At 44.4% G+C, this 26,997-nt stretch overlaps 1 protein-coding gene across 1 annotated transcript; it reads right to left on the bottom strand.

Moving 5' to 3' along the window:
- Positions 1 to 4,902: 4,902 nt before the first annotated feature.
- On the bottom strand, positions 4,903 to 18,375 carry LOC310869162 (complement C1q tumor necrosis factor-related protein 6-like). The gene is made up of 3 exons (XM_083779773.1): positions 18,252 to 18,375; positions 8,656 to 8,877; positions 4,903 to 5,459 (listed from the first exon to the last, which is right to left on the bottom strand). Exons 1-3 carry the CDS (start codon positions 18,292 to 18,294, stop codon positions 4,909 to 4,911), a joined length of 816 nt encoding a protein of 271 aa, XP_083635899.1. The 5' UTR covers positions 18,295 to 18,375; the 3' UTR covers positions 4,903 to 4,908.
- Positions 18,376 to 26,997: the final 8,622 nt, after the last annotated feature.

The following is a 26,997-nucleotide window of genomic DNA, read 5'->3' as shown; positions in this document are numbered from 1 at the left end:
ACCCCCAGGGGTTAACTGGGGACAGGGAGGAACTCCTTATATGGTCAGCACACTCTATAGTAGGGAGGATTATCACAACAAAACAAAAAAAAAAGTGATATTTGAATTAAGTGAAATCACTGAATATACCTTTAACCACTTCAACCCTATACATTTCGGCCATTTGAAAATATTTTCTACACATTTTGAATCTGTGAAATGTGACATTCTGCAATATGAATTACTTAGAATTACTAAGTACATTTTCAATTCCGTACTACTACTTGTAACGAAAGTAGTTCTAAATTGCAGTATTGGTACTTTTACTTAACCCATTTTGCGCGGGAACCCATTTTGGTGTTAGCATCATGTCGTGCTTTAGCTATTGAAAAATAGCAGATCTACAAGCTCATAGCGCGCCACCGAGTGGCGCGCTACGAGCTTGTAGGTCTGCTATTTTTTGAAAAATCGAAGAACGACTTGACATTTTTAGAATCTGATCTCAGGTCAGAATGGGTTGATCAGACCAGTGTGTGTCCAGTGGAAACCTCGTATGAATCTGATCTCAGGTCAGAATGGGTTAAGTAAAACAATTGAGTACCTTTTCCACCACTGACCACTGGGTTATTATTAGTTTATGAGTCAATAATGTCATGTGGAGAATCTCTGTTACAATTCTGTAGTGAAACCTTTCATGTTATTAGTTTTGTTTTAGCATAGGGGATTCCGCCGTGCACCGTGGACCGTGCACACTGACTGAACCTCTGTGTGAATTGTACTGTATGCAAATCAGTGTACTGTATCAGTGATTCCCAATTCCATTGTTTATTTTCACATTTTGAAAAACATTGGTTTTCATAGTTCTATCGATATGAATACGGATTTTAAAGCACCCATACGTTGGTTTCCATTGATGCAAGCCAATCGATTTATCATTCAAATTAACATCCTTTTTGAAGGAACGCCGGCCAACACAGTCTGACCTCTTAACCGTGGTCAAGCTTTCAAGGTTTAGGAGTGGGCAAGGTTGGGAACCACTGCCATGGATCTTGATCTGTGCCACATTGTCGTATGTATGTATGTATGTATGTATGTCTGCATGTATGGTGTCCAGGAAATAGCCGATCTACAAGCTTGTAGATCTGCTCGTTCCGTGTTACACTCCATTGTATCAGTGTTGCTTTCCCATTGCCTTTACGCTTTGTTTGATAGATTTTGTAAATGTGCGCAGTAGGCACATGAGATTGTACTTTGACCCGTTACAAGCATAACGATTCACCAGGAATGGTCCCAGATCTATACTCTGGGACTCCCAAGAGCATCTTATTGACGAACAATAATGGCAATTTAGCTTTCATTGTCGGGGGACCTTTCTTGGATCATTTTGACCATATACAGCAGTGGTTCTCAAAGTGGGGTCCGGGGACCCCCGCAGGGGTCCTTGAGGGAGTTCCAGGGGGTCCCCATGCTAAATGATAGTTTGGAACCAAAATGGGCCCTTATGGGTCTGTAACTCTTGAGTGTGTACAAATGGAACGGAATCAAAGTTAAATGAACATTGATTTTACAAGATGAATAGGGGTATGAGAGAGAAATGCCATTAAATGGGGGTCCGTAGCCGCTATTACATATCAAACTGGGGGTCCTTGAAATTAAAACGGGTTGAGAATCACTGCTAGAGCCGTAAAGATCTTCTCTTATGGGGGGGGTCCCTGGCATATCTTTTCAAATGGGGGTCCGCGGGCTAATTAGTGTCAAGTTCTCATTCAAACGACATGTTTTTTCCATCACTGGTGAACCTTTATGACTTGCACGTGTTCTCCCATCAGCAGATTATAATAGTAATGTTAGCATGTTAGCAGGCGTCACCAGCAGCACATCCACACAGAATGCCCTTCTATTGGCTTATGGTAGCATAAATATGACCCCAGTGCCTATTGTTGTGTTAATGGGGAGGCCCTTATGGATCAAGATCAGAATACCAGAGTTGTCAGTTCATGTCCACGCGGCAAGGTCATTATAAGCCTGATTCATACTCTATGTTGGTATAAATTAAACAAGTTAAATTAAACTGACATGAAACCAAAAGAACCCTGATGTTAAGCCGCCTGCATAGCGTGACTCTAATGTTAATGTGAGATAGAAATGTAAAAAAAAATATATATATAATATTGTGTTCATTAGTCCTTTGAAGATAAAACCAGATTTTGTGGCTTGGCCAGAAGCCTCCAAGAATGGATGTTTGGAGAGTTAACAGATAAATTCAGAAGGGGATATCTGCTGTTTAATCCATTTCTCCCCTCATCGACAGGAACCATTAATTTATTGCAGTGTCATATTTCACAAGTATTATGGTGTAATGCTTCATTTGGTCATCATATGAAAGAAATAAACGTTTACTGGGCATGACGGAAGATGTATTGCTCTTGCTCCATTGTAATTTCCTCTCTCCCCCTCTTACCTCTGAGGAATGCTGCCCTCTGGCGGACAGAACACTGCATTACACATGTCATGTTTATCCTTAGGGCCGATTCATACTCCTATTTTAGAGTCGAATAAAAGTCGGTTCGGCGCTGTAGAGCCTACAATTTGACGTCATTTGAGGTTCGGGGGGGCGGGTACCGTCCTAAAGTCGGCTCTTCGGTGCTACTGAAAATTTCTGACGAGCCGAAATCATTTCGGCACTACAGCGCCGAAACAGCGGTAAAATATAGGAGTATGAATCGGCCCTAAGTCGTCACAGTGCCAGCAACAGTATTTAGGCTATATGCTTATACAATGTACAGTATTTATTCATACTCAATTGCTTGTTCGTACTACATATTTACAATTTTACAAATTAAAAAAAGAGACAAGAAAAACATCTGTCAGTACCTTCTGCATGGCAAACTGGATTTAGTGCCAGTCATTGATACCTGAGTAGCCTATAGCATGTCATTCCTCGAGCCTGGATTTACCACGGGGGAAAACAATGGCACACCCTAGCCCAAACATTTAGATTCTCGTAGAGGTTTTTTTTCGATTCTGACGAATCTCTCTACGAGAGTCTAAAACATAACCCCCCCCTTTACCGTCGAAAGTTGAACGTTTGTGCCTCAAAATCACTCTTACCTTGTACAAATGCAAAATCGAAGCTGCTTTTAATGTTGCCCCACTTGTTTGTGAGGTGTACGGATTCAGATTAAACACGCAACATGCTTATGTTTCAATAAAAAAGCTATTTTAATCCACTCTGTTTCTGAATCCTCCATTGTAAATGCGGTAAACGGCGCAACAGAATATTGCCCGCGCCCCTAGCGGCCAGGGTTCTCTTGCGCATTTACAATGGAGAGAAAAGCAAGATGGCCGCCAGATTCCGAGACAGAGTGGATTAAAATACCTTTTTTATTGAAAAATAAGCATGTTCCGTGTTTAATCTGAATCCGTACACCTCACAAACAAGTGGGGCAACATTAAAAGCAGCTTAGATTTTGCATTTGTACAAGGTAAGAGTGATGTTGAGGCACAAACGTTCAACTTTCGACGGTAAATGGGGGGGTTATGTTTTAGACTCTCGTAGAGAGATTCGTCAGAATCGAAAAAAACCCTCTACGAGATTCTAAATGTTTGGGCTAGGCACACCCAATCAAATCGCATTCCACCGACTCCTTTTCATTTCATTCAAAATATAAACCGTTACAGTCAACACACTAAAGTAGCATTGGTTGCACCAGAGAACTCCATTCTCTCTCGTCACGCCGTCTATATTGTTACTGTATATGGACAAAGCTGGTTTTAGGTTTTATTAAGCATACTGTACTAGTCTACACTACGTGGCTCGTTACAGGCTATGTAATTGGAATGATAATGAGGGTTCTGTTGCATGATCATTATTGGGCTGACACTGAATAAGCGCCACTTCTGGAAGACCTTGAATCTTATCCGTGTGTTTATTTAATTGTCAAAATTATAAACTATCTACTTTAAAACGTCTCATGCCCCCTTAGGTTTGTGTTCATAATGAGTGCGTTTAGAGTGGTATATTAATGTGTTAACATTACTGGATTTGATCCTGCTGGTGATTTGAACTCCGATTGAATCCCCTCGGGAAATAATAACCCTCTGGCATCATGTGACTTTTACAGATAAAGTCCAAAGAAATGTTGATGAAATAATCTACTGATGGTTTTTTTCTCTCTGTGTGTGTGTGTGTGTGTGTGTGTGTGTGTGTGTGTGTGTGTGTGTGTGTGTGTGTGTGTGTGTGTGTGTGCGTGTGCGTGTGCTGGAAGGGTCTTATCTCTCCCTCCCTTGGTTACATCACAGCAGATTTCTCAAGACCTGATCCGTGCTGACCACGGTTAAACGGTGCTTTATTCTAGCTTTGTCTGACTGGAAACTCCACGGATCAAACACAGGGCTGCACTAAAACCAAAAGCCTGGCCGTCTTAAGTTCTTAATTCTCACGTTTCACGGGTTTTCGAGTTAATGAGAAGAATTTTAATATCCTATAAACCCAACCCATCTCTAGACCGGTCAGACTGAGTCACGACGTAAGACTTTATTTTTGGAGCCAATGAAAAGCCCTGTCATAAACAAATGAGCCAATGAAAAGCCCCGTCATAAACAAATGTAATGCGGGGAGAATGATGTTTGCACTTGGAATTATAACTCGAGTCTTCTTGGAGGATAAAAAGCACTTTTATCACTTTAATCCAAATAAGACTCATGTTAAATTACTCAGTTGAACTGAGTCCCAAATATTATATAACACTTTTCCGAAAGATATTTAATTTGTAACTGTGCTAAAGACCTGGAGGCGTGATCAATGCCATTTGGCTATTCCGAGTGGCCAAAGAGCATTGATCACGCCTCCAGGTCTTTAGTTTACTCAAGTTAGGGAATAAGACCTGGTACTTAAGACACGCAAAATACAGCCCGTATAGAGTCTCCTCAGTCCGCGGTGGGTGAGACCAGGTATCCGTTAAAGGTGATGTAGACGTCCACGTCGTCGCTGTACACGGCGTTCTCCCTCTCCCTCTTGTACAGGCGCACCCAGACCTCGTCGTCCGGCGCCAGCGCCAGCATCAGGCTCTGGCTCTGCATGACGGAGCGCTCGCCGGGCTGCGCGTAGACGATGGCGCGCTGCCGCTCGTTCTGCATGACGTGCAGGTACGTCTCCTTGAGGTTCCACGTGTGGACGTTGACGTTGAAGAAGTAGACGCCCGGCGTGGCGCAGCGGAACCTCCCCCTGAACATGTCGAAGTGGCCGTGGAGGTTGACGAACACTGTGTCGAACAGCAGCGCCCGGTAGAGCTCCAGGCTGTGGAGGGACTTGCGCCGGCCCACCGAGAAGGCGGAATCTTGCTGGGTCTTGCAGGCGTCGCCCGGAGGGCCCGCCCGGCCGTCGGCGCCTTTGGGGCCCGCGGGCCCCGTGGAGCCCGCGGGGCCCTCCTCTCCGCCTTTGCCCGGTGTCCCTCTGTCACCTCGGTCGCCCTTGTCACCTGTAGGGTGACACATTGTGACACATATAGAACCTTTTTTTGCGGGGGGTAAGTCAAGTGGGGGACATGGAACCTGATCTGTAATATTTTATGCTTTTTTTGAGTTCCAAGGAACAGCAACGTCCGTGTTCACCTATGTGTCCGTGTGACGTTAATGAGCACCAGTATGACTATTAGTACCAGTAGGGGCGCTGTTGTGCCAGAAACAGAGAGAGAGAGTGCTGCACTGTTGCCTGCTAATGAGAGAGAGAGAGAGAGAGAGAGAGAGAGAGAGAGAGAGAGAGAGAGAGAGAGAGACAGACTGCTGTACAGCAGTTTGGTCAACTCTGGTTGCCTTGATTTGACTCGACTTGAGATTGACCACAAGTCATGAACCCTACTGTAGCTTCCCTATACTTGGCATGTCATAATAGGCGAACATTCAGCGAAAACCAGGCAAACATTCAGCAAAAATGACAGACCCACAATCCATTTGACATACAAAGAAGTATAGATGGTTTAACGTTTTAATGGATTTGGGTTTGATCCCTGCATGAAACAACAAAAGAAGTATAGATGGTTTACGTTTTTAATAGATTCGGGTTTGATCTCTGAATGAAACGACAAAAGCAAGTCAATCTGAACCAGAGCGTCGGGCCGCTATAAATGCCTAAAAGCAGGAGTCCTAAATCGCCACATAATAACATTTTATGGAATTTCGCTGTCTCCTCTAAAATTGTTTGCCATTTCAGCACATGTTCCCTGTGGTTTAGTTTAGCCTACTTCTCAAATTCCTTTTCTCCACAATTTGGACTCCCCCCCACCCCCCCCCCCCCCCCTACATTATCCCATTCTGACCGGGCATCCATTTTGGTGTTAGCATCATGTTATGCTTTAGCTATTGAAAAATAGCAGATCTACAAGCTCGATACGAGCTTGTAGGTCTGCTATTTTTGAATAATCGAAGAACGACTGACATTTTTAGAATCTGATCTCAGGTCAGAATGGGTTAATCAGACCAGTGTGTGTCCAGTGGAAACCTCGTATGAATCTGATTTCAGGTCAGAATGGGTTATTCAGAAAACCACCAGTATGCTACGTACACCCCGTACCCTCCCTGGCTGTCAGGCTCTGCCTCTCGCCTACCAGACACAAAAAGAAGCATGCCACTTGATGAATGTTATTTCTATACTGCCACATAAGATAAATGTTACTTCTACTGCCACAGAAGCACATTTGGGGCCAAATCAAACCTAACCTAAAGAGAGCAACAGACGCTTTAGCATCAGGAAGGGGGGGGGGGGGGGGGTCTTGGCACCTGAACCTACTGCATTAGGAAGAATAAACTGCTCTGAGAGTGCAACCCTCTAGGACAGCATGCAGCGTTAGGCCATTTAGACCCGAGAACGCATTCTACAAATGCCTTCTAAATTCTGACAGATTTCCGAAAAACCCCTATGTTTCTGTGGCAGTGGGTTTCATGTCAAGGACACCCAAAGATATTATGTAATTGGCCACCGACCCCCATCTGAAAATATGTTGTTCCAGGGAACCCCCCCAGAAGCAAAGATTTGACTTAAAACATTTGCTCTGAAAGAATACATCAAAGATTTGCTCCACATTTCTCTAAAATAGCAGACCTATACAAGCTCGTAGCGCGGCACTCGGTGCCGCGCTACGAGCTTGTAGATCTGCTATTTTTCAATAGCTAAAGAATAACATAATGCTTAAATCACCAAAAGGGGTTCCCGCCCAGAATGGGTTAGTTAGGCCAGTACTGAATCACACTGAATCCAATGAAGGCACGGCTCCAGCACCAATTTGTCTGTCAAGAATCCAGACCTCTCGTACTTTTTGCAAACCCATGTGGAAACGCAGACCTGACCTGACCTTTCGTTTAAAGTTGTGACGGGACCTGCAAGCTGCCAAAAGTTTACTTTCCATCTGCAAGTGAAAACTATTGAGCATGCATGACCTAATATACTCCAAACTGTGACCACGGTGTACTGCCAACGATAATATTCCAAAGACAACTTCCAGTAGTTTAAAAAACAAGGCCACAGAAGCATTTTGTTTCTTATATAGGATAATGCTTTTTTTTTTTCCTATTGCCTTCAAGGACTGACTAATATATTCAGACTAGCCATTGCTAAACAATTTTCCATTCCGGCCCAATGCAATTACAATGATTTAACCCATTCTGAACGGGCACCCATTTTGGTGTCAGCATCATGTTATGCTTTAGCTATTGAAAAATCGAAGACACTTTTAGAATCTGATCTCAGGTCAGAATGGGTTAATAATGACACTGTCAGGATGTAATAGACATTTTTAGAATCTGATCTCAGGTCAGAATTAGGGCAATGAGACTAAACGTCCGTGTTGTTTGTGTGTGTCATGAATGCCAATATTACGCAGCTACAGAGAGGCAGGGGCTGACATCCCGTAAGAGGGCACCTTCGGAAAGATATTAGCGAAAATAGCAGATCTATCATCAGATCAGCTATTTTCGGGGCGTAACCCATCCATCCATCTTCAACCGCTTATCCGTAGTCGGCTCCAACAGAGTGCTCCAGAGTTCCCTCTCCAGAGCAACATTAGTGACTTCCTCCTGGGGGGATCCCGAGACGTTCCAAGGCCAGTGAGTCCATGTGTTCCCTCCAACTGCGCCTTGGTCTGCCCCCCGGGGGTCTCCTCCCAGTGGGACGTGATCCTTGGTCTGCCCCGGGGGTCTCCTCCCAGTGGGACGTGATCCTTGGTCTGCCCCGGGGGTCTCCTCCCAGTGGGACATGATCCTTGGTCTGCCCCGGGGGTCTCCTCCCAGTGGGACGTGGTCCTTGGTCTGCCCCCGGGGTCTCCTCCCAGTGGGACGTGATCCTTGGTCTGCCCCGGGGGTCTCCTCCCAGTGGGACGTGATCCTTGGTCTGCCCCGGGGGTCTCCTCCCAGTGGGACGTGATCCTTGGTCTGCCCCGGGGTCTCCTCCCAGTGGGACGTGATCCTTGGTCTGCCCCGGGGGTCTCCTCCCAGTGGGACGTGGTCCTTGGTCTGCCCCGGGGTCTCCTCCCAGTGGGACGTGACCCAGCACATGGTGTACGACATGGATTTTGAAAAACAGCTCAACGCAAAATGCTCAAGTTCAGGAGACTTTGGGGAAAAAGCTATTCCCCTGAATGCTAGACGGGTAAAAAGGGCACGTCTATGCGTGCAATACAATACCTTTGAGGATGGTCATGTTGATGAAGGTGCGGACCTCGGGCATCTGGCCGAGGCCTGCCACGGCGGGTGCCTGGCCTCCGCTGCCCTCTGCTGGCTCCATGTGGTCACAGCAGCGTCTGCAGGCGGCTGGGGCCGCGCCAGGGGGAGGCACCGGATCCACCAGGGAGGGGGAGAGGGAGAGCAGGAGGAGAAGGAGCATTACGTCAGCCAACATGGCTGCACCTGGGAGGAGAAAACAGTCAGAACAAGAAGAGAGAGGAAATGGCAAAGCAGACAGCTCCGCCCCCTCAGGGGAGGCTGACATTATGATTTGCACCTGTCACGCTTCCAAATTCACACAACCAGCCTCATAACACAGTAAAACTCTAAGTGGTTATTTCACTCAGGGTCTGTCAGGCTGAAAATGATGTTTGAACAGAGTATATAATGCCCCAATTATTGTAGTTTCTTCTTCTGGGTAACAGATCAGGTAAATACCTATGGTATACAACAACCCTGCATATATTAGCAGTTCACAAGCACTATCATGATAGATATTAAGCCACAACAAAAGCGTCCATGATCTGTGCCAGTTGACTGATTGAGTAGAATCTGGTCTCTTTACTCCACTACCATTCAGAAAGGACCATAGATGGACACTTGGTCTTAGAGCAATACAGCTGCATCGCTAATATGAATGTATAGCTGGTGCTGCTCAAACAGAAATGATGTATTTGTTCATTTGATTGCACACAGAGTCAGGGGCGGCCTTAGGAATCTGGAGGCCCGTTTCAAGACCAAATATGAGGCCCCCATATATACCTATGACATAATTATTTTGCTGATACAGCCGTATTGATACAAATAGTTTGAATGTTCAATATCATACGCAGCCATTACTCTCGACAATAGCAACAACAACTCCTCTCCTCATCCTGTCATTTTACCCTGTAGGTTATTTACATAAAATAGGTGTCACTTAACATTGTGGGAGAGAGCAAGGCAGTAAGTGAGCGAGTTAGAGAGAGGGCCAAGAGTGTCGGGGGTTGACTGACACCTGGCGTTCAGTTGGAGCTTGGAGGCCCCCCTGAGGGTGCAGGCCCGTTTCAATTGTAACTGGTGAAACATAGCTAAGGCCTCCTATGCACAGAGTTCAACCTAATTACAGTTATGTGCACCACAAGGCACTCCTAAAACCCACTGTCCAAAAAAAAGAGAAAAACCCTGTTCTATCAGCTTTAGTTCAACAGAGACATAGCCTGCTGTAATCAGGGATTAATTTAGACCATGGGATTTTCCCAGGACCACCACGGTAAAGAACGGCGTTCCGTCCACGACTCCACAGTGCTTTCCGGTTCTCTCTGCTCACACAGAACACAGAACACAGAACAGGGCCAGGGTGGATTAACTAACAGGTGCACCTAGTTTGTCTTTGTTGTGACTAATGCTGGCCTGTGGCCTGGCCTGACTCACTGCTACAGTGGAGCAACATCTGAAAGCAGCTACGGAGGATATTAAATATAGCTGCCTGTACCTGAAAGGAAATTGCTTGCCGTTTATAATGAGGCAGGGTAATAGAATAAATAAATATACAAAGGTTTCTCCTTTTGGATATTCTGAAGGCCACACACATTTCCACAGTACAGCACTGAGCAGACTGTTCCCCCCCCCCAGATTTTGTGTACAAAAATATGTTGCTGAAACAGGATGAGGAGGGGTTGAGTGAAGTCGTCTGGGCATATCCCTCTTTATTGCTCTTGTGTGTCCCTGACCACAGCGTTGGGACGAAAGGAAGGGTGTTTGGTCAATGAGGTCATGGTAAATGAACGACAGTCCATGTCTGCAGGAGAAATACAATAATTCACATTCCGTGAAGTGATTAAATTATACGCATAACCTATCAGTGGTTCATTTTATTTATTTAAGGATCCTGTACGTTTACATTTTTACATTTTGTTGGTGATGGAGGACAGGAAACAGGACAGACTGTAGGACTGAGGTGAACAGCTATCTACGCGTCAGTAGGTGTAGAAGAATGACAAGCAAAGCAAAGACGTTTTGAGAGTTGTGCCATTTACGGATTAACACCGTTTAACCCATTCTGATCTGAGATCAGATTCATACGAGGTTTCCACTGGACACACACTGGTCTGATTAACCCATTCTGACCTGAGATCAGATTCTAAAAATGTCACAGTCGTTCTTCGATTTTTCAAAAATAGCAGACCTACAAGCTCGTATCGCGCCACTCGGTGGCGCGATATGAGCTTGTAGATCTGCTATTTTTAAATAGCTAAAGCATAACATGATGCCGACACCAAAATGGCTGCCCGGTCAGAATGGGTTAAAAACATTTCACCCATGACAGAGGCAACAGATCCGATACAAACACAGACACTGTCCATTTCAGTGTTGTTTTTGGCAGCAATTGATTTTAGTTCTAGTCATACTAGTCTCTTGAATAGTTTCCATTTAGTTTTAGTCACCCGGAATGTTTTAGTGTTAGTCTAGTTTTAGTCGACTAAATACCATAAGATTTTAGTCGACTACATCTACAGTTGATTTAGTCGACTGAAATGTATTTTGGCGGGCCTTGATGCCGGTGTAATGACAGTTTTTACACTTACACTTACACTACGCTGATAATAGCCGATCTACAAGCTCACAACGTGTCGCAGCGTGACGCGTTGTGAGAGTGTAGATCTGCTATTTTCAGCATGCAACCAAGTGTAAAATGACTTATACTGGATCTCTTGTCCACTAGTCATTTAGTCTAGTTTGTATTTGTTGACGAAATTGTCAATATATTTGGTCTCAGTTTTAGTCATCATACCGGTAGCTTAGTTTTCATTTAGTTTTCCTCAGTGAACAAAGGTAGTCGACGAAACATGTTTCGTCATAGTTTTAGTCGACTGTCACGCCCCGCTCCTCTGCCTTTGTATTTGAGCATTGACGTAGGTCCAAACCACTGGACTAATATTTGGCTTGACCTTAATGGTTATGTGGTTGATTTATGTTTTGTATTTGCTTAAGTCGAGAAAGGAAGTTGTTGTTACAATTCTTGCCTTTGTACTTGTTTACTAATACTGCAGTCTAATGTTTACTAATACTGCAGTCTAATGTTTACTAATACTGCAGTCTAATGTTTACTAATACTGCAGTCTAATGTTTACTAATACTGCAGTCTAATGTTTACTAATACTGCAGTCCTTCTGACTTATTCTGTTATTCTCTGTATGTTCAGTATTTTGCCTTGTCTTCCTGTTCTGTTTGGTTTTCTGTTACTCTGTTGTTTTGTGTATCTTATTTTGTAGTATGGTACCTAGTGTTTCCTGTCTGCCTAGTTACTGTTCCCTACCTTGTCTCACCTACGTCATTGTTTTCACCTGTGTCCTCTTAGTTCTGTTAGCCTATCCCGTGTTTGATTGTATTTTGAGTTCACCTGTGTCTAGTTAGTCTTTGTCTATTTATATACCCCAGTTTGTTCAGTTCCTTTAATGTCAAATCGTCATTTCATGTCAGCGTGTATAATGTGTCCTTATTTTGCCTGCCCCATTTTATGGGAAGTTTAAGTTGTAGTTTAATAAACATCCTGAACTGTGAGTCTTGCCTTTTGTTCGTACTGCTTTTGGGTCCTCTGAACGCACCCCGACAAGTCAACGAAAACAACACTGGTCCATTTCCCCCAGCTGGTAGGCTACATACTAATTACTGTATAACCCCCAGACTACACCATCAGCTCCATAATACAGACCAGTGGCACATATTCTCCATATCTGATACCCCCTTCATATCAGGGGCAACAGGGACGTGCACACATAGGCTTCAGCCCTTTTACCCGTCTGTAAAACAACGGACCTTTCCATTTACTGATGGTTAAGACATGCACCTGATGCCCCTCTATAGCATTCACTCTCCTGAACTTGGAAAGCAGAATTTAGCACAGAACATAATATTTGTTTAGAAATCCATGTCGTTACGCCGCATCTCCAGTATAGCTAAAAGAGTGCTGGGTTGCGCCCTGAAAATAGCTGATCTACAAGCTCTCAACGCGTCGCAGCTTGTAGATCTGCTATTTTCGCCTCTCTTAACACTCTCTGCACATCCCCGAAGAGCTACATCTACAGGCATTCAATTAACAGTTACAAACGCAATGACAATACAAATAAAAACATGTCTAATCCGCTAACGAGTATAACGAAATACCAAAACAAACACCCAAACCCGTTTCTTGGCTATTTTGAGATGAGATACCTTCAATGTGTATGTCTGTTTTTCACCTCAGCGAGACATTTGTTCTTATAGCTCCCTCACAGACCCCCAGAGATTTGTTCTTATAGCTCCCTCACAGACCCCCAGAGATTTGTTCTTATATCTCCCTCACAGACCCCCAGAGATTTGTTCTTATATCTCCCTCACAGACCCCCAGAGATTTGTTCTTATAGCTCTCTCACAGACCCCCAGAGATTTGTTCTTATAGCTCCCTCACAGACCCCCAGAGATTTGTTCTTATAGCTCCCTCACAGACACCCAAATATTTGTTCTTATAGCTCTCTCACAGACCCCCCATTTGATAAAATTAAAATAAATTATCTCCGATCTACACTATTTAAAATCCTAACACAGAGAGTGTATAATTACTAATCCATTTCTTCACTCTCTTCATAGACCCGTAACTCCTCCTCAAGGACCCCTGGGGGTCCCCAGACGCCAGCTTGAGAACCACTGACGCAGAGACTACTCCATCTTCAACATCTGTTAACACCACAGAAGTCAAATAAGGTGACATTTCAGGGCGTTGACAGTCTTTGGTTCACACTTCACACCGACCGAAAGAATGTTGAATTTCGCACTCCGTTGCAAAAACACGTGTACGAATGGAATGTTGTCCTTTAGTATCTATGCACTGTATGCAGATGCCCAAATTGCCCTTGAAGTCAATTCCCCAAACAATGGGGGGGGGGGGGGGGGGGGGGGGAAAGGAAGTGTGGAGGAATCTGGGAGCCTGAGCCAGATAAAACATTTACTATAGCCCTAAGAAAGGAAACATCGCTGAGGGGAATGAGTTCTTCACGCAATAGAAAAAGCTGATGTCTATGGCCTGGCTGCAGTGGCGTGCACAGACATTTAGAGGGGCAGGTGCTCAAGTGAAAAAAAAGGGCACCCTGCACAAGGTTGGGCGATATGCCAATGTTTTTCAACCGCCCATCATTCGCCGATTAACGATGTATTCGTGTCATAAAAGTAAAGTGAGAACAGCTCACTGAAGGTCGCAAAAAAGCCAGATCTACTGTACAAGCTCTCAAGGCGCCGCGTCCTGCCTGTTTTTGCAGCTCCGTTCGCTAGGCGTTGAGAGCTTGTAGATCAGTCTGTTTCTGCAGACTGCAGCGTCTGCAGACTTGCAGACTTGCCTCCCCGCACCGGCGGTGGCTCGGAGCGGAGCAGCGGAGCCCACAAGCTGCTGCGGCCGGGCTGCTGCTGATCTACAAGCTCTCAAGGCATCGGCATCGCGTCCTGCCTGTTTTGCAGTGCCGTTCGCTACGCGTTGAGAGCTTGTAGATCTGTCTATTTTTGCAGCGCTGGTGTCGGGATTCGTTCACGTTGTCAATAAAAATAACTTAGATTACAGGCGGATATGAAGTTCAATCAGTGGGTTGCAGCACGAGTAGGGGCTACATGCTAAGCTAAGCGCTAAACTAAGCGCTAAGCTAACGAATGATCCCCGAGGCTATACACTAACACTAGTAGACAGTTTTTTTTTTTCCCCCCCCGACTTCACGGGTGAGGCATTGGGATTGTGATGAGACACGAGACAGCAGTGTGCATTCTGTTGTGACTATATATTATTAAACTGCATGGGTCTGGACTCCGGAGCTTAAACAACATGTAGGCTACAGCCTCCCTCAGCTCCCAGCCTTTACTCTGGCTGGCGGCTGCCGTAAGTGCCGTGCCCCGGTGCCCGATGCTGCTGAGTGCGGGGACTGTGGGAGCATACATTATAACGGGAGGAGGTGATTTCCACCCGGCCGCTGTTACTACTTTGCTGGGCCAAATTGATTCACATGTTGCTCACACTTTACAGGTTAATTGGGCTAAATCGTCCCGAGAAATCGCCTAATGAAAATATTCGGCGATTGGATTCGTATATTCGCGATTGACGATGTATTCATATCGTCACCCAACCCTATTGTGCAGCGCATTTTGGGGCGGGAACCCATTTTGGTGCTTTTAGCTATTGAAAAATAGCAGATCTACAAGCTCATAGCGCGCCACCGAGTGGCGCGCTACGAGCTTGTAGGTCTGCTATTTTTTTTTAAATCGAAGAACCACTGACTGAGCTTTAGAATTGTGGGGGCCTAAATAATATAGTAGAAGCGTTTTTTTATCAAGATTTGATCAATGTCACCGCATGGTCCACACAATACAAATTAAGAAAAAAAAGAAAATGTTTTTTTTTTTTTTTTTTTTTTTTTAAGAGCAAAATTGCCAAAAGGGCAGGGGGTGCGCTAGCACCCCCTAGTGTCTATCTGTGCACGCCACTGCCTGGCTGTCCAATCACAGCTGCATAGGCCGTGTAACCACATGACCCTACTCTGGGCAGTGTTGCCATGTCGGCTTATTATATTAAGCGACTTCGGGCTTCTTTTTCTGTAAAAGTTGCATGTAAATATAGTTGCTGGTTACGTTTTTTTTTTGGCTTGTTACTACAGCGTAGTTGCTTATTTAGCCTTGTTTCCTAATGTCGTTTAACCCATTTTGGGGCTGGGAACCCCTTTTGGTGTTAGCATTATGTTATGCTTTAGCTATTGAAAAATAGCAGATCTACAAGCTCATAGCGCTACGAGCTTGTAGGTCTTGTAGGTCTGCTGAGAATAAAGATTAATGTAGGCCATTTGTTCAAAGACCCTACATCTAAAAAACATGTTGTGCCAGGGACCCCCATACCAGATTTGTGTTAAGAAGTTAAAAAAATATTCCAAACACTCCCCCCCCCCCCCCTCCCCTCTAGTTTTAGTTTTAGGAAAATAGCAGATCTACAAGCTTGTCGCATTGCGACTCGTTGTGAGCTTGTAGATCAGCTTGTAGAAGGATGGTGAGAGAAGAAAAAGAGTGAGAGAGAGACATGGATGTGTGTGTGTGTGTGTGTGTGTGTGTGTGTGTGTGTGTGTGTGTGTGTGTGTGTGTGTGTGTGTGTGTGTGCGTGCGCGCGTTCTGCTTTCAAATAGCCTATATTGTGTCTTCTTTGGGGCTTGTTTTCAGACCCATGGTCGCTTGTTTCTCTGACGCAATCTGGCAACAGTGATTCTGGGGCGAACATGTGGTAACCTCTCTCTGTCAGGAGAGGACATAAAACTGTATAGCTGTCCAGTGTCTGACCCGGTTACAGTGACAGAACCCATGGGCCTATAAAAGGCCCACTAAAACTAGCAGCCATGTCGTCCAAAAACACAGGGGTACAGAAGATTACAAGAATATACTATCAGCGGTGTAAAGGATAATAAATCACTCGTGGAATTACCCTTCAACTATATTATATGCCATAATTTAAGCCACTTAGCGCATAAAGTTTAGACACCACAGAGCAGTGGTGGCAATTAAGGGTCTGACTTCTGAAGAGTCCATTCCAAAGAAAACCAGGCCGAGTGCCTGTAGGATTCTTTTTTCTTTGCTCTGGATTTACACTACTGATTCAACTAAAATGTAATGTATCAATGTTTTATTAATCCAGACTGTGATTTTCCCAACAATTCCTCTTGGGAGGGGGTTAGGCTTTTATGAATTGTTAAAGAGGAAGCACTATTCTGTATATTGTGGAATAAATATGTGTCCCAAAGTGGGGTCCGGGGACCCCCATGTGTCCTTGAGGGAGTTCTGTTTGTTTGAAATTCTTTATTTAGGAATACCCCGTTGAGATTCTGGGCTGTATTTTGCGTGTCTTAAGTACCAGGTCTTATTACCTAACTTGAGTAAACTAAAGACCTGGAGGCGTGATCAATGCTCTTTGGCCACTCAGAATAGCCAAATGGCATTGATCACACCTCCAGGTCTTTAGTTTACTCAAGTTAGGTAATAAGACCTGGTACTTAAGACACGCAAAATACAGCCCACAGTATCTCGTTGTGGAGAGGGTCCTAACTACAATCAATACAATACAATACACAGAAAAGGAGAAAAACAAAACACAAAACAAAACAAACAAACAGGGTATTACAATATGCAAGCATACTATAGCAAAGAGACGGATCATTTGTTCTGTCAGATATGACTGTCAGTTCCAGGGGGGGCCCAGCTAAATGATAGTTTGTAACTAAATGGACCCTGACGGGTCCATTTGTACACTCTCAGTGTAAAATTAATTAATTGATTTTAGAATACAAATTGGGGGTCCCAGAGATAGAAATGCCATTAAATGGGGGGTCCGTATAGACTAATGCATGTCAAACTGGGGGTTCTTGACATTAAACGGGGTGAGAATCACTGCTAGAGCCGTAAATATCTCCTCTTATGGGGGTTCCAGGCATGTCTTTTCAAATGGGGGTCAATTAGTGTCCTTGACATGAAAAGGTTTGGGAACCACATGGCTTAGACTGTTAATTAAACCCGTACTGTATTCATTATAATGTGCAACAAGGAGCTGTCTTTCACAAACATTGACGTGAGCATGTTGTTCACACTTGGCCTTCTGATTAAGCTCTGAAAATGAATGAATGAATGAAAAACTTTATTCGTGTGTGCGTCGTGAGTTGTTCAATCAAGACACTATTTTGTCTTTCTAGTGGAAATCAGTGACCGCTGTTCCTAATTGATCTCCTCAGAACAGACAACAGGAAAAAGGAAATTCCTGTTGTTTGTTCAGAGGAGATCAATTATAATGAAGATATGGTTGAAAATTGGTTCTTTAGATTTTCAATGAAATGGAAAAACACTGATGAATGGCTTATTTATTTTTCTACCCCAAACCCTTGCAATCTGTAAAATAGCTTAATTTGAGGATAAGTGAGGCAGTGCATTACAATTGTGATTTAAAAAAAAAAAGCACATGCACATAATTTCCTAGTTGAAAACACCCATAGCTAAAGAAATGTTCCAGATTGAGAGATAATAGGCTCATTCACACTCATAGCCAGGCCTATACACACATCATGAATGAGCTGAGTGACATCTACTATTGTGCCCTTGAGCAACACAGGCAGACTATATATTATATATTTCGTCGCACGCCGGTGTCGTTCGTCGAAAATAGCCGCGCAAGAGCGACACCGCGGCGCGTCTGCTCAACAGATCAGAGCAGAGGAGCAGCTGGTCTAGCCTACTTGTCCCTGCATCAGGGATAATAAGGTAGAACAAACTAAACTAAACTAAAACTAAACCATAATCAATAATGCATTCAGACAGAGTGCACTAGCAGTGGTCTTGTTGTGGTCATAATTAACCTAACCACTAGCGTCTGCGGTGTGGAACAGTGGAACACTAACAACGCCAATTATCAATCATTATAATGCCGGTGTGTGACCGACGTCCGACTGTCGTGCGTTCATGCATTTGCATCATCGGTGCAAGAACTATTTTAAACGGTAGCCTAATGAAAGAGATTTACGATGGAATTATAACCTCACCTTGTTCACGACTTTGCAACCACTTCAGACGGTTGATGCGCATAGTTTGGAAGAAAATTCCTGAGTCAGCGCCTCTCTCACTTTCTCTGTGTGTGTGTGTGTGTGTGTGTCTCTCTCTCTCTCTCTCTCTCTCTCTGTGTGTGTCTCTCTCCCTCCCCCCACTCTCCCACTTGCTTTGTGCAGCTAATAGGCCTATTAGTAGGCTACTGTCTGTAACTGTAAGTGTGCTCGTGCATGACCGTAATGTTTTCTCAATAAATCATTTCATCAAGACACATCTCTCAACTTATTCCCAAAGACCCAAACACAAAAGTAACATTTTCAAACAACTCAGTCAGTTGGCTCAGTCCATTCAGTTTCCAGCAGACCCGCGGCCTGCCTTGGAATGAAATGCTGGCAGCAAAAACGTTCCCGTTAATGTGTTTTCCCTGAAACCTCACTGTAGTGTAGCATGACATTTATACTGCAGCTTTAATCGTGGGAGAAAATACTGTCTGTGACATGCAAGGGTCATTGAAAGGAGGAGATAAAGTCGTAAAACATTGAAATTCACAGTGAGTCAGAGCTCCTCGTAAAATGAAAGACCACTCACAGTGGACTGGAACATGTAATCTACAAACAAGGTCATGTTCTGGTTGGAGGGTCTGTGACATATACACATACTAATGGTCATTGCCCCCTCCAGTAATGTATTTCCTCTCTTCCATCCTTCATTCATGTCACCCATATCTCTGTTGCAGCTGCAGATATAGAGAGGAATGAGCCTAGACTAGGGTCAAGTAATGGGAGAGTGAGAGAAGTGTGTGTGTGTGTGTGTGTGTGTGTGTGTGTGTGTGTGTGTGTGTGTGTGTGTGTGTGTGTGTGTGTGTGTGTGTGTGTGTGTGTGTGTGTGTGTGTGTGTGTGTGTGTGGGTGGGTAGAGAAAGAGAGATATGGAACATTTGTAGTGGAAGTTACGGTACCTACTAAATAGCGGGTGAAATTTGCTTTGGTGCGTTAGGGTTAGGTTCTAACCCTTAGAAAATAAATGTTATTCCACTTCGTATTTGTTTAGTATTGTAGAGCAGTGGTTCTCAAACTTTTTCACGTCAAGGACCCCTAAATTGACACTAATTAGCCCCGCAGACCCCCATTTGAAAAACTATATGCTATAGGGACCCCCATAATAAAACTATATGCTATAGGGACCCCCATAATAAAACTATATGCTATAGGGACCCCCATAAGAGAAGATTTGGAGCAGTGATTCTCAACCCGTTTCATTTCAAGGACCCCCAGTTTGACATGCATTTATAGTCTACAGACACCCCCATTTCTATCTCTGGGACCCCCAATTTATATTGTAAAATCAATGTTAATGTAACTCTGTACACTCTCAGAGTTACAGACTCATAAGGGTCCATTTGGTTCCAAACTATATCATTTAGCTGGGGACCCCCTGGATCTCCCTCAAGGACCCCTGGGGGTCATCGGACCCCACTTTGGGAACCACTGTTGTAGAGCAAGAGAGTCCGATAATGGAGAGGGAACCCAGTGTACAAGCTATAGAGGGGAAGACGTTGCCAGAAAACCTCACATCTCCATTATTCCTAACTTTTCTATGTGCTTTCTCGTAAATGAATGGCCTAGACTCGACTGTCGCACCAAAGTCGTGAAATAGCACATCTACAAGCTCACATGTCGCGATGCAACGCGTTGTGAGCTAGTATCGATCAGCTATTTTCACTAGTTTAAAATGTTTTAAAATAATGATAAAAAAAGTAACAGTTTTATGAGGTTTCCGCCCAAACGGCAGCGATGAGACTGGGTGAGAGAGGCTGAGGGGAGCGAGAGGAGGGAAGAATACAGAATAATGTAGAAGAATGTGTGCTGATAACTCTCAGTTGTACTTTGAATAATTCCGTTTTGAATTAACACTCAGGATTTTGCAGAGAGAGAGAGAGACTGCACCCCCCCCTTATGTTGTGAACTTGTGGGCTGTGAGGGGAGCTAGCGCTGCAGGGAGGAATGGGAGCAGTCATGTTGGATATACAGTCAGTTTGTTATCAGCACAAATAGGGCACAATGCAACTTGGACCTAATGCTTGTATCACAGACAGGTTGTTAATCCTGTGGGGGAAATTTAGTTTTAGCGTGACCTTCGACAAGCTGATGGCTGTTCGGATGGTCATGGTGAGTGTTCAGAGGGGCAGAGGGGCAGAGGGGAGCTGATGGCTGTTCGGATGGTCATGATGAGTGCTCAGAGGGGCAGAGGGGAACTGATGGCTCTTCGGATGGTCATGATGAGTGTTCAGAGGGGCAGAGGGGAGCTGTTTGGATGGTCATGATGAGTGTTCAGAGGGGCAGAGGGGAGCTGTTTGGATGGTCATGATGAGTGTTCAGAGTGGCAGAGGGGAGCTGTTTGGATGGTCATGATGAGTGTTCAGAGGGGCAGAGGGGAGCTGTTTGGATGGTCATGATGAGTGTTCAGAGGGGCAGAGGGGCAGAGGATGGTCATGATGAGTGTTCAGAGGGGCAGAGGGGCAGAGGGGAGCTGATGGCTCTTCGGATGGTCATGATGAGTGTTCAGAGGGGCAGAGGGGAGCTGTGGGCAGTGCCCCCAGACGCCCTGGTTGGGGGTGTGGGCAGTGCCCCCAGATGCCCTGGTTGGGGGGGGGGGTGGGCAGTGCATGCAATCATACACAGTTATTCACTTAAGTATATGAACGGATGTTATTACAATGGCTGTCTGGTTAAGTCAGTGACACTTTGATATAGACCTTCTGCCTAAAATGTTAGGAAGGGACTAGTGGACAAGAGATCCAGTTTTATGCTGTTTATGCTGCTATTTTCAGCATGCAACCAAAGTGTAAGATATGTCATTACAACGACATCAAGGCCTGTCAAAACACATTTTAGTCGACTAAATCAACTGTAGATTTAGTCGACTAAAATCGTATGACATTTAGTCGACTAAAACTAGACTAAACACTAGAACATTCCAGGTGACTAAAATGTGACTAAAACGAAGTGAAAACTATTCAAGAGACTATATGACTAAAACTAAAATAGAAATTTGCTGCCAAAAACAACACTAGTGTGCGGTCTCCGTTTGGTCCTGCCTGCATGCCGGCGCCTGTTTTTACCAGATTGGATGGGCTGGCGGCGTGCTCTCCATTTTGAAAACGGCTCAACTCATCCCATATTATTATTATCTCCTCACCGAACCGAAGTAACTGAATATCCACTAACAGGGGATGCCGAACAAGCCCACCTCCCCATCTAACATCCTCTGGAACATTTGTTTGAATAATGGAGACCCCACCCCCCCCCCCTTATTATCACAGTTAGGGAGAAAACGGAGCTCAGATTTGTACTGTACTGTACATACACGTGTAACAAGTCTAGAGCACAGCTGTTGAACATTACCGCGATTGGGTTCCCAAGAGGTGCAATGCTCCACAGACTGTTATGCAATTATATCAGCAGTGTTTATTTTTCCTTCACATTATGATATATTAAAAGGGATCCATTATGTCCCATTATTTACTTGAAGTATATTTATTTAATAAATCATTTGTCCAAATGTTCCCACTTTTCACCCAATTTAGTTGTTATGCCAATTCCCTTTTAACGTTTCCCCACACACTCAGTGGCGTGCACAGACATTTAGAGGGGCAGGTGCTCAAGTGAAAAAAAATGGGGCACCTTGTGCTGCGTGTGGAACCGGCCGGTGCAAGGTTCAAGGAATTTATAGATTGTCTACAGGGCGTCTGGGGGCACTGCCCACCCCCCCCAACCAGGGCGTCTGGGGGCACTGCCCACACACCCCCAACCAGGGCGTCTGGGGGCACTGCCCCCCCAACCAGGGCGTCTGGGGGCACTGCCCACACACCCCCAACCAGGGCGTCTGGGGGCACTGCCCCCCCAACCAGGGCGTCTGGGGGCACTGCCCACACACCCCCAACCAGGGCGTCTGGGGGCACTGCCCCCCCAACCAGGGCGTCTGGGGGAACTGCCCACCCCCCCCCCCCCCAACCAGGGCGTCTGGGGGCACTGCCCACCCCTCCCAACCAGGGCGTCTGGGGGCACTGGGATTGTGGGGCATAAATAATATTTAAATATTATTTATATATCAATATGTTTTTTTAATCAAGAATTGATCAATGTCATCATGGTCCACATACTGTACACTGTACTTTTCTTTCATTTTCTTTCTTCAAAAGGGCACATTGCTGTCCAGAGGGCAAGGGCAGGTGGTGCTCTAGCACCCCCTAGTGTCTATCTGTGCGCGCCACTGCACACACTTGCATTATAATATTGTCACGACTCCTTACGCCTTCTGGTTGGGTCCTCGCCTCGGACTGGTTGCGGTCCTAGGATGATATCGAAGCCACATGCCTCGGATCCATGTGGAACCGCCTCTTTTCATCTCCCAGTGAGGAGCTTCACTGGGAGGACATGCAGGAGGAACATGGTTCAACAGTCAACACCACTGCTGACAGGCACCCTTGGCTTGGGGGCTTAGGGGGGGCCCTGGAGCCGTCGCTAGAGCAGTCCAACATGGGCCAATTTGGTTCATCAGAATGCCTGTCCAAGTTACACCACAGCACAGATGTTTCAGAACCTATATGCAGCCAGAGTTATAACTAGAACTAAGATGAGAGAACATATCACTCCAGTTTTGGCATCACTGCACTGGCTTCCGGTTGTTTTTAGGATTGATTTTAACATTCTTTTACTTGTCTATAAAGCTCTCAATGGTCTCGCACCTTCCTACCTACATGACTGCCTTCCTAAATATGTCCCAAACCGCCCCCCCTAAGGTCTTCCACTGCTGGCCTGCTCGCTTTGCCTAAAAAAATGGCAACAAAAAAATACGGGGAAGCAGCTTTTTGCTTCTACGGGCCGACGGCGTGGAACAAGCTCCCACTGTACCTTTGTCAGGCAGCCTCTGTAGACATTTTTAAAGCTCAGCTCAAGACCCACTTCTACAACATTGCTTTTAATTGATCTTTTATTTTTTGTTATTCATGTCCTCACTGTATTGCATTACTGCTTGTTTTTTAATGTCGTTGCCTTGCTTTTCTTTTATTCTCCATTGCTCTGTAAAGCACTTTGAGCTGCATTTCATGTCATGAAAGGTGCTATACAAATAAAGTTTTATTATTATTATTATTATTATTATTATTATAGCCTCTGCAGTTGTGGGCAGGGACTTTACCCCTGTGCCACCCTAGCAAATGTATTTTGTTTTGCATTCTTCAAAGGCCTGTAAGCTACGGTGCTAAACTTCATAAATCGTCTTTTGTAAGTATTACATAAGTCTATAAACAACCCAAACAACATGTTGGCAACAGTATCCCCCTGTGAGGCTCTGTGTTCATGGTGTTTTACAGTTTCATTATTTCACTAAGCTAATTAACACATTAACATGGAAGAGTTGTCCTCCGGAGATGATATCTCTCTCCAGGGACATTTTGAAACTCATCATACTCTCATATCACATTAGCATAAACTGCTTTTAGCATAGTTATGAGATTATGCACTCAATAAATCGGCTGGTGGTTTGAACTCTTTTGCAAAGACTCTAGAGTTTAATATGTTATCCTCCATTGAACCTCTTGAATGTGTTATCTTGTTCATATGGCACAAACATCTGTAATTGAATCCGGCAAGTTTGGCTTTGCTAATAATTCTGTCTCTGTTTCTTCAGACGTCAACCCTGAACATTTCCTTTTCTTTCAGGTATATTCTGAAATAGCAGATTATTGTGACAGGTGAGCTTGTACATCGGCTATAACTTAAGCTACATCATGCATCTTTCCATTACTTACCGTATGTAATCTGTTATGAGGTTGTAAAATCAGAGACATCTCACAAACATAGAAACCTCTTTCACACTGCTTTGATCTCTCTCTCTCTCTCTCTTACTCTCTCTCTATCTCTCTCTCTCTCTCTCTCTCTCGCTCTCTCTCTGTAACGCTGCCTTTCTCTCACTTGCCCAACATTTATATTTTCACAGACACTGGAATTCTCTCTTAATTTTCTTTTGTTGACCTCAGAGGTCGTTTAATGGATATGACCCATGACCTTTGAACCATCACCCCATTATCTTACAGGTGAACGAACGGTCTTTGCTGTTACACACCTGGCTGTGTCTCAATGGCTTGACCTCCAATTATTACTGCTCATAAAGCCACCCTGTGCAGACCGAGTCTGACAGACATGGTATGTATCTGGGCTTTCTCCACACTGACAGGGCTGTGCTTACGAATTGCACTGGTGACATCGTCAGGCAACATAACTAACAGACCAAAATATAAGAAATGATCACACAGTCATATTTGTCAGAGTCAGTGTCCAAGTGTCCTTGAGCAAGACGCTGAACCCCTAATTGCTCCTGATGTGCTGGTTGGTGCCTCGCATGGTTTCCGCCGCCATCGGTGCATGAATGTGTGTGTGAAATGAATGGGTGAATGTAATGCACAGTCTATGTAAAGCTCCTTGGATAAAGGCGCTATATAAATGCACCATTTACCATTTTATCTCTGTTGTGTTCTCCCCCCCATATTATTATTATTATTATTATTTTAGTAACGTGTATGTTTGTGTGTCACAACCTCGCGGCCGTTCGCGTTCGTTTGCAACGTTCTGTTCGTGGTTCAATGTCTGTGTTTTGTTGTGGTTTCCTGCTGTCCGTCCATGCAGTTTAGCTCATAACATTAGCAGCTGTTCGAGTGGCTGGCCCGTCCCCCTGTTTGTCTTTGTTTCCCCAACTGATATTATATTATTAAAAGAGACCTTACAGTACAATAATGTTTCAAGTTTACACATACAAATAAATGACACAATAATCAACACACTTTATTTAGAACACACAATCAATTATTCCATCAAAGCAAACGGCATAAAGAATATTAGTTTGCCTCTTCTACAAAAATAAAAGTTACTATCACGCGTGCCAAGCTGTCATTCTCTTGTATTATATCGTACAGATTCGTACTTGTAATATTTATTTCCCACCACGGCGTAGTAGCTCATAACATGTCTACGGTGGATTTTTATGAAAAACAAGCTCGGCAGATTGAAAGAGGATATAATTCAAGCTTGGACTACAGCTGCAATGTTGGTGAGTTTAACGTTGTTTAAGACAAGCAGATCGCAAACCAAATTGGATGAGTGGGGAGTCAATGGAGGGTATTGCAACTCTACATTCATCCCATTATAAAAAAATCTAGAGTTGCAAATTGCGACTAACCGGCCTCTCATCTGCAGTATTGACACTGTGCTGAAGCTAAATGATGTGTGTGTCACGGCCTCTCATCTGCAGTGTTGACACTGTGCTGAAGCTAAATGATGTGTGTGTCACCGGCCTCTCATCTGTAGTGTTGACACTGTACTGAAGCTAAATGATATGTGTGTCACCGGCCTCTCATCTGCAGTGTTGACACTGTACTGAAGCTAAATGATGTGTGTGTCACCGGCCTCTCTGTAGTGTTGACACTGTACTGAAGCTAAATGATGTGTGTGTCACCGGCCTCTCATCTGTAGTGTTGACACTGTACTGAAGCTAAATGATGTGTGTGTCACCGGCCTCTCATCTGCAATGTTGACACTGTACTGAAGCTAAATGATGTGTGTGTCACCGGCCTCTCATCTGCAATGTTGACACTGTACTGAAGCTAAATGATGTGTGTCACCGGCCTCTCATCTGCAATGTTGACACTGTACTGAAGCTAAATGATGTGTGTGTCACCGGCCTCTCATCTGCAATGTTGACACTGTACTGAAGCTAAATGATGTGTGTCACCGGCCTCTCATCTGCAATGTTGACACTGTACTGAAGCTAAATGATGTGTGTCACCGGCCTCTCATCTGTAGTGTTGACACTGTACTGAAGCTAAATGATGTGTGTGTCACCGGCCTCTCATCTGCAGTATTGACACTGTACTGAAGCTAAATGATGTGTCACCGGCCTCTCATCTGCAGTGTTGACACTGTACTGAAGCTAAATGATGTGTCACCGGCCTCTCATCTGCAGTGTTGACACTGTACTGAAGCTAAATGATGTGTGTGTCACCAGCCTCTCATCTGCAGTATTGACACTGTGCTGGTGGTTTATTATTTCTCTCTCCATGAAGAGCTGGTAACCCTGGCCTCGGCTGGGTGGTGTTACAGCGACACCTGCTGATGGCACGGTGGCATAACAGAATGCAATGTGGAATAGATTTCATCATCATTTATTTAACTCACGACCATGATCACATGGTTTGGAGCACAGATTCATAAAAGTATACAATCGAAAGTATACAATACATTACAGATTACACGATATACATAGACATATCGGAAGGCTTTCCCTATTTGTACAGTGGAAGAAAAGCACCCAATTTATCGATTAATTTTAGTTTATCAGATTTTAGTAATGCAATTCATTTAAACATAGAAGGGTGGGTAAAAAAATAAAGTGGCATGTATTTTTGCCTGAAATAATGCCAGTATTCTTACATTCCAGCAAAACATGACACTCCTCTCCAATTCTGGCTTCATTACATAGGTTACAAATCCTCTGACTTATTTCCAATCCTTTATATCTACCGATGACCTTTGGGATTCTTGTGTTGTTTAGCCTAAGGTTGCAAATAGCCTGTCTATACTTACGGTTTTCACATAGAAGGTATTTTTCTAGTTTGAACTCTTGTTTGTATTCAACATAGATGTCACATGATGTCATACTATTGAGTTCACTTTGCCACTTTTGCAGA

The sequence above is a fragment of the Protomyctophum parallelum genome (assembly GCF_964188405.1).
Source record: "Protomyctophum parallelum genome assembly, chromosome: 13".
NCBI lineage: Eukaryota > Metazoa > Chordata > Actinopteri > Myctophiformes > Myctophidae > Protomyctophum > Protomyctophum parallelum.
This window is presented reverse-complemented; position numbering and strand designations above follow the sequence as displayed.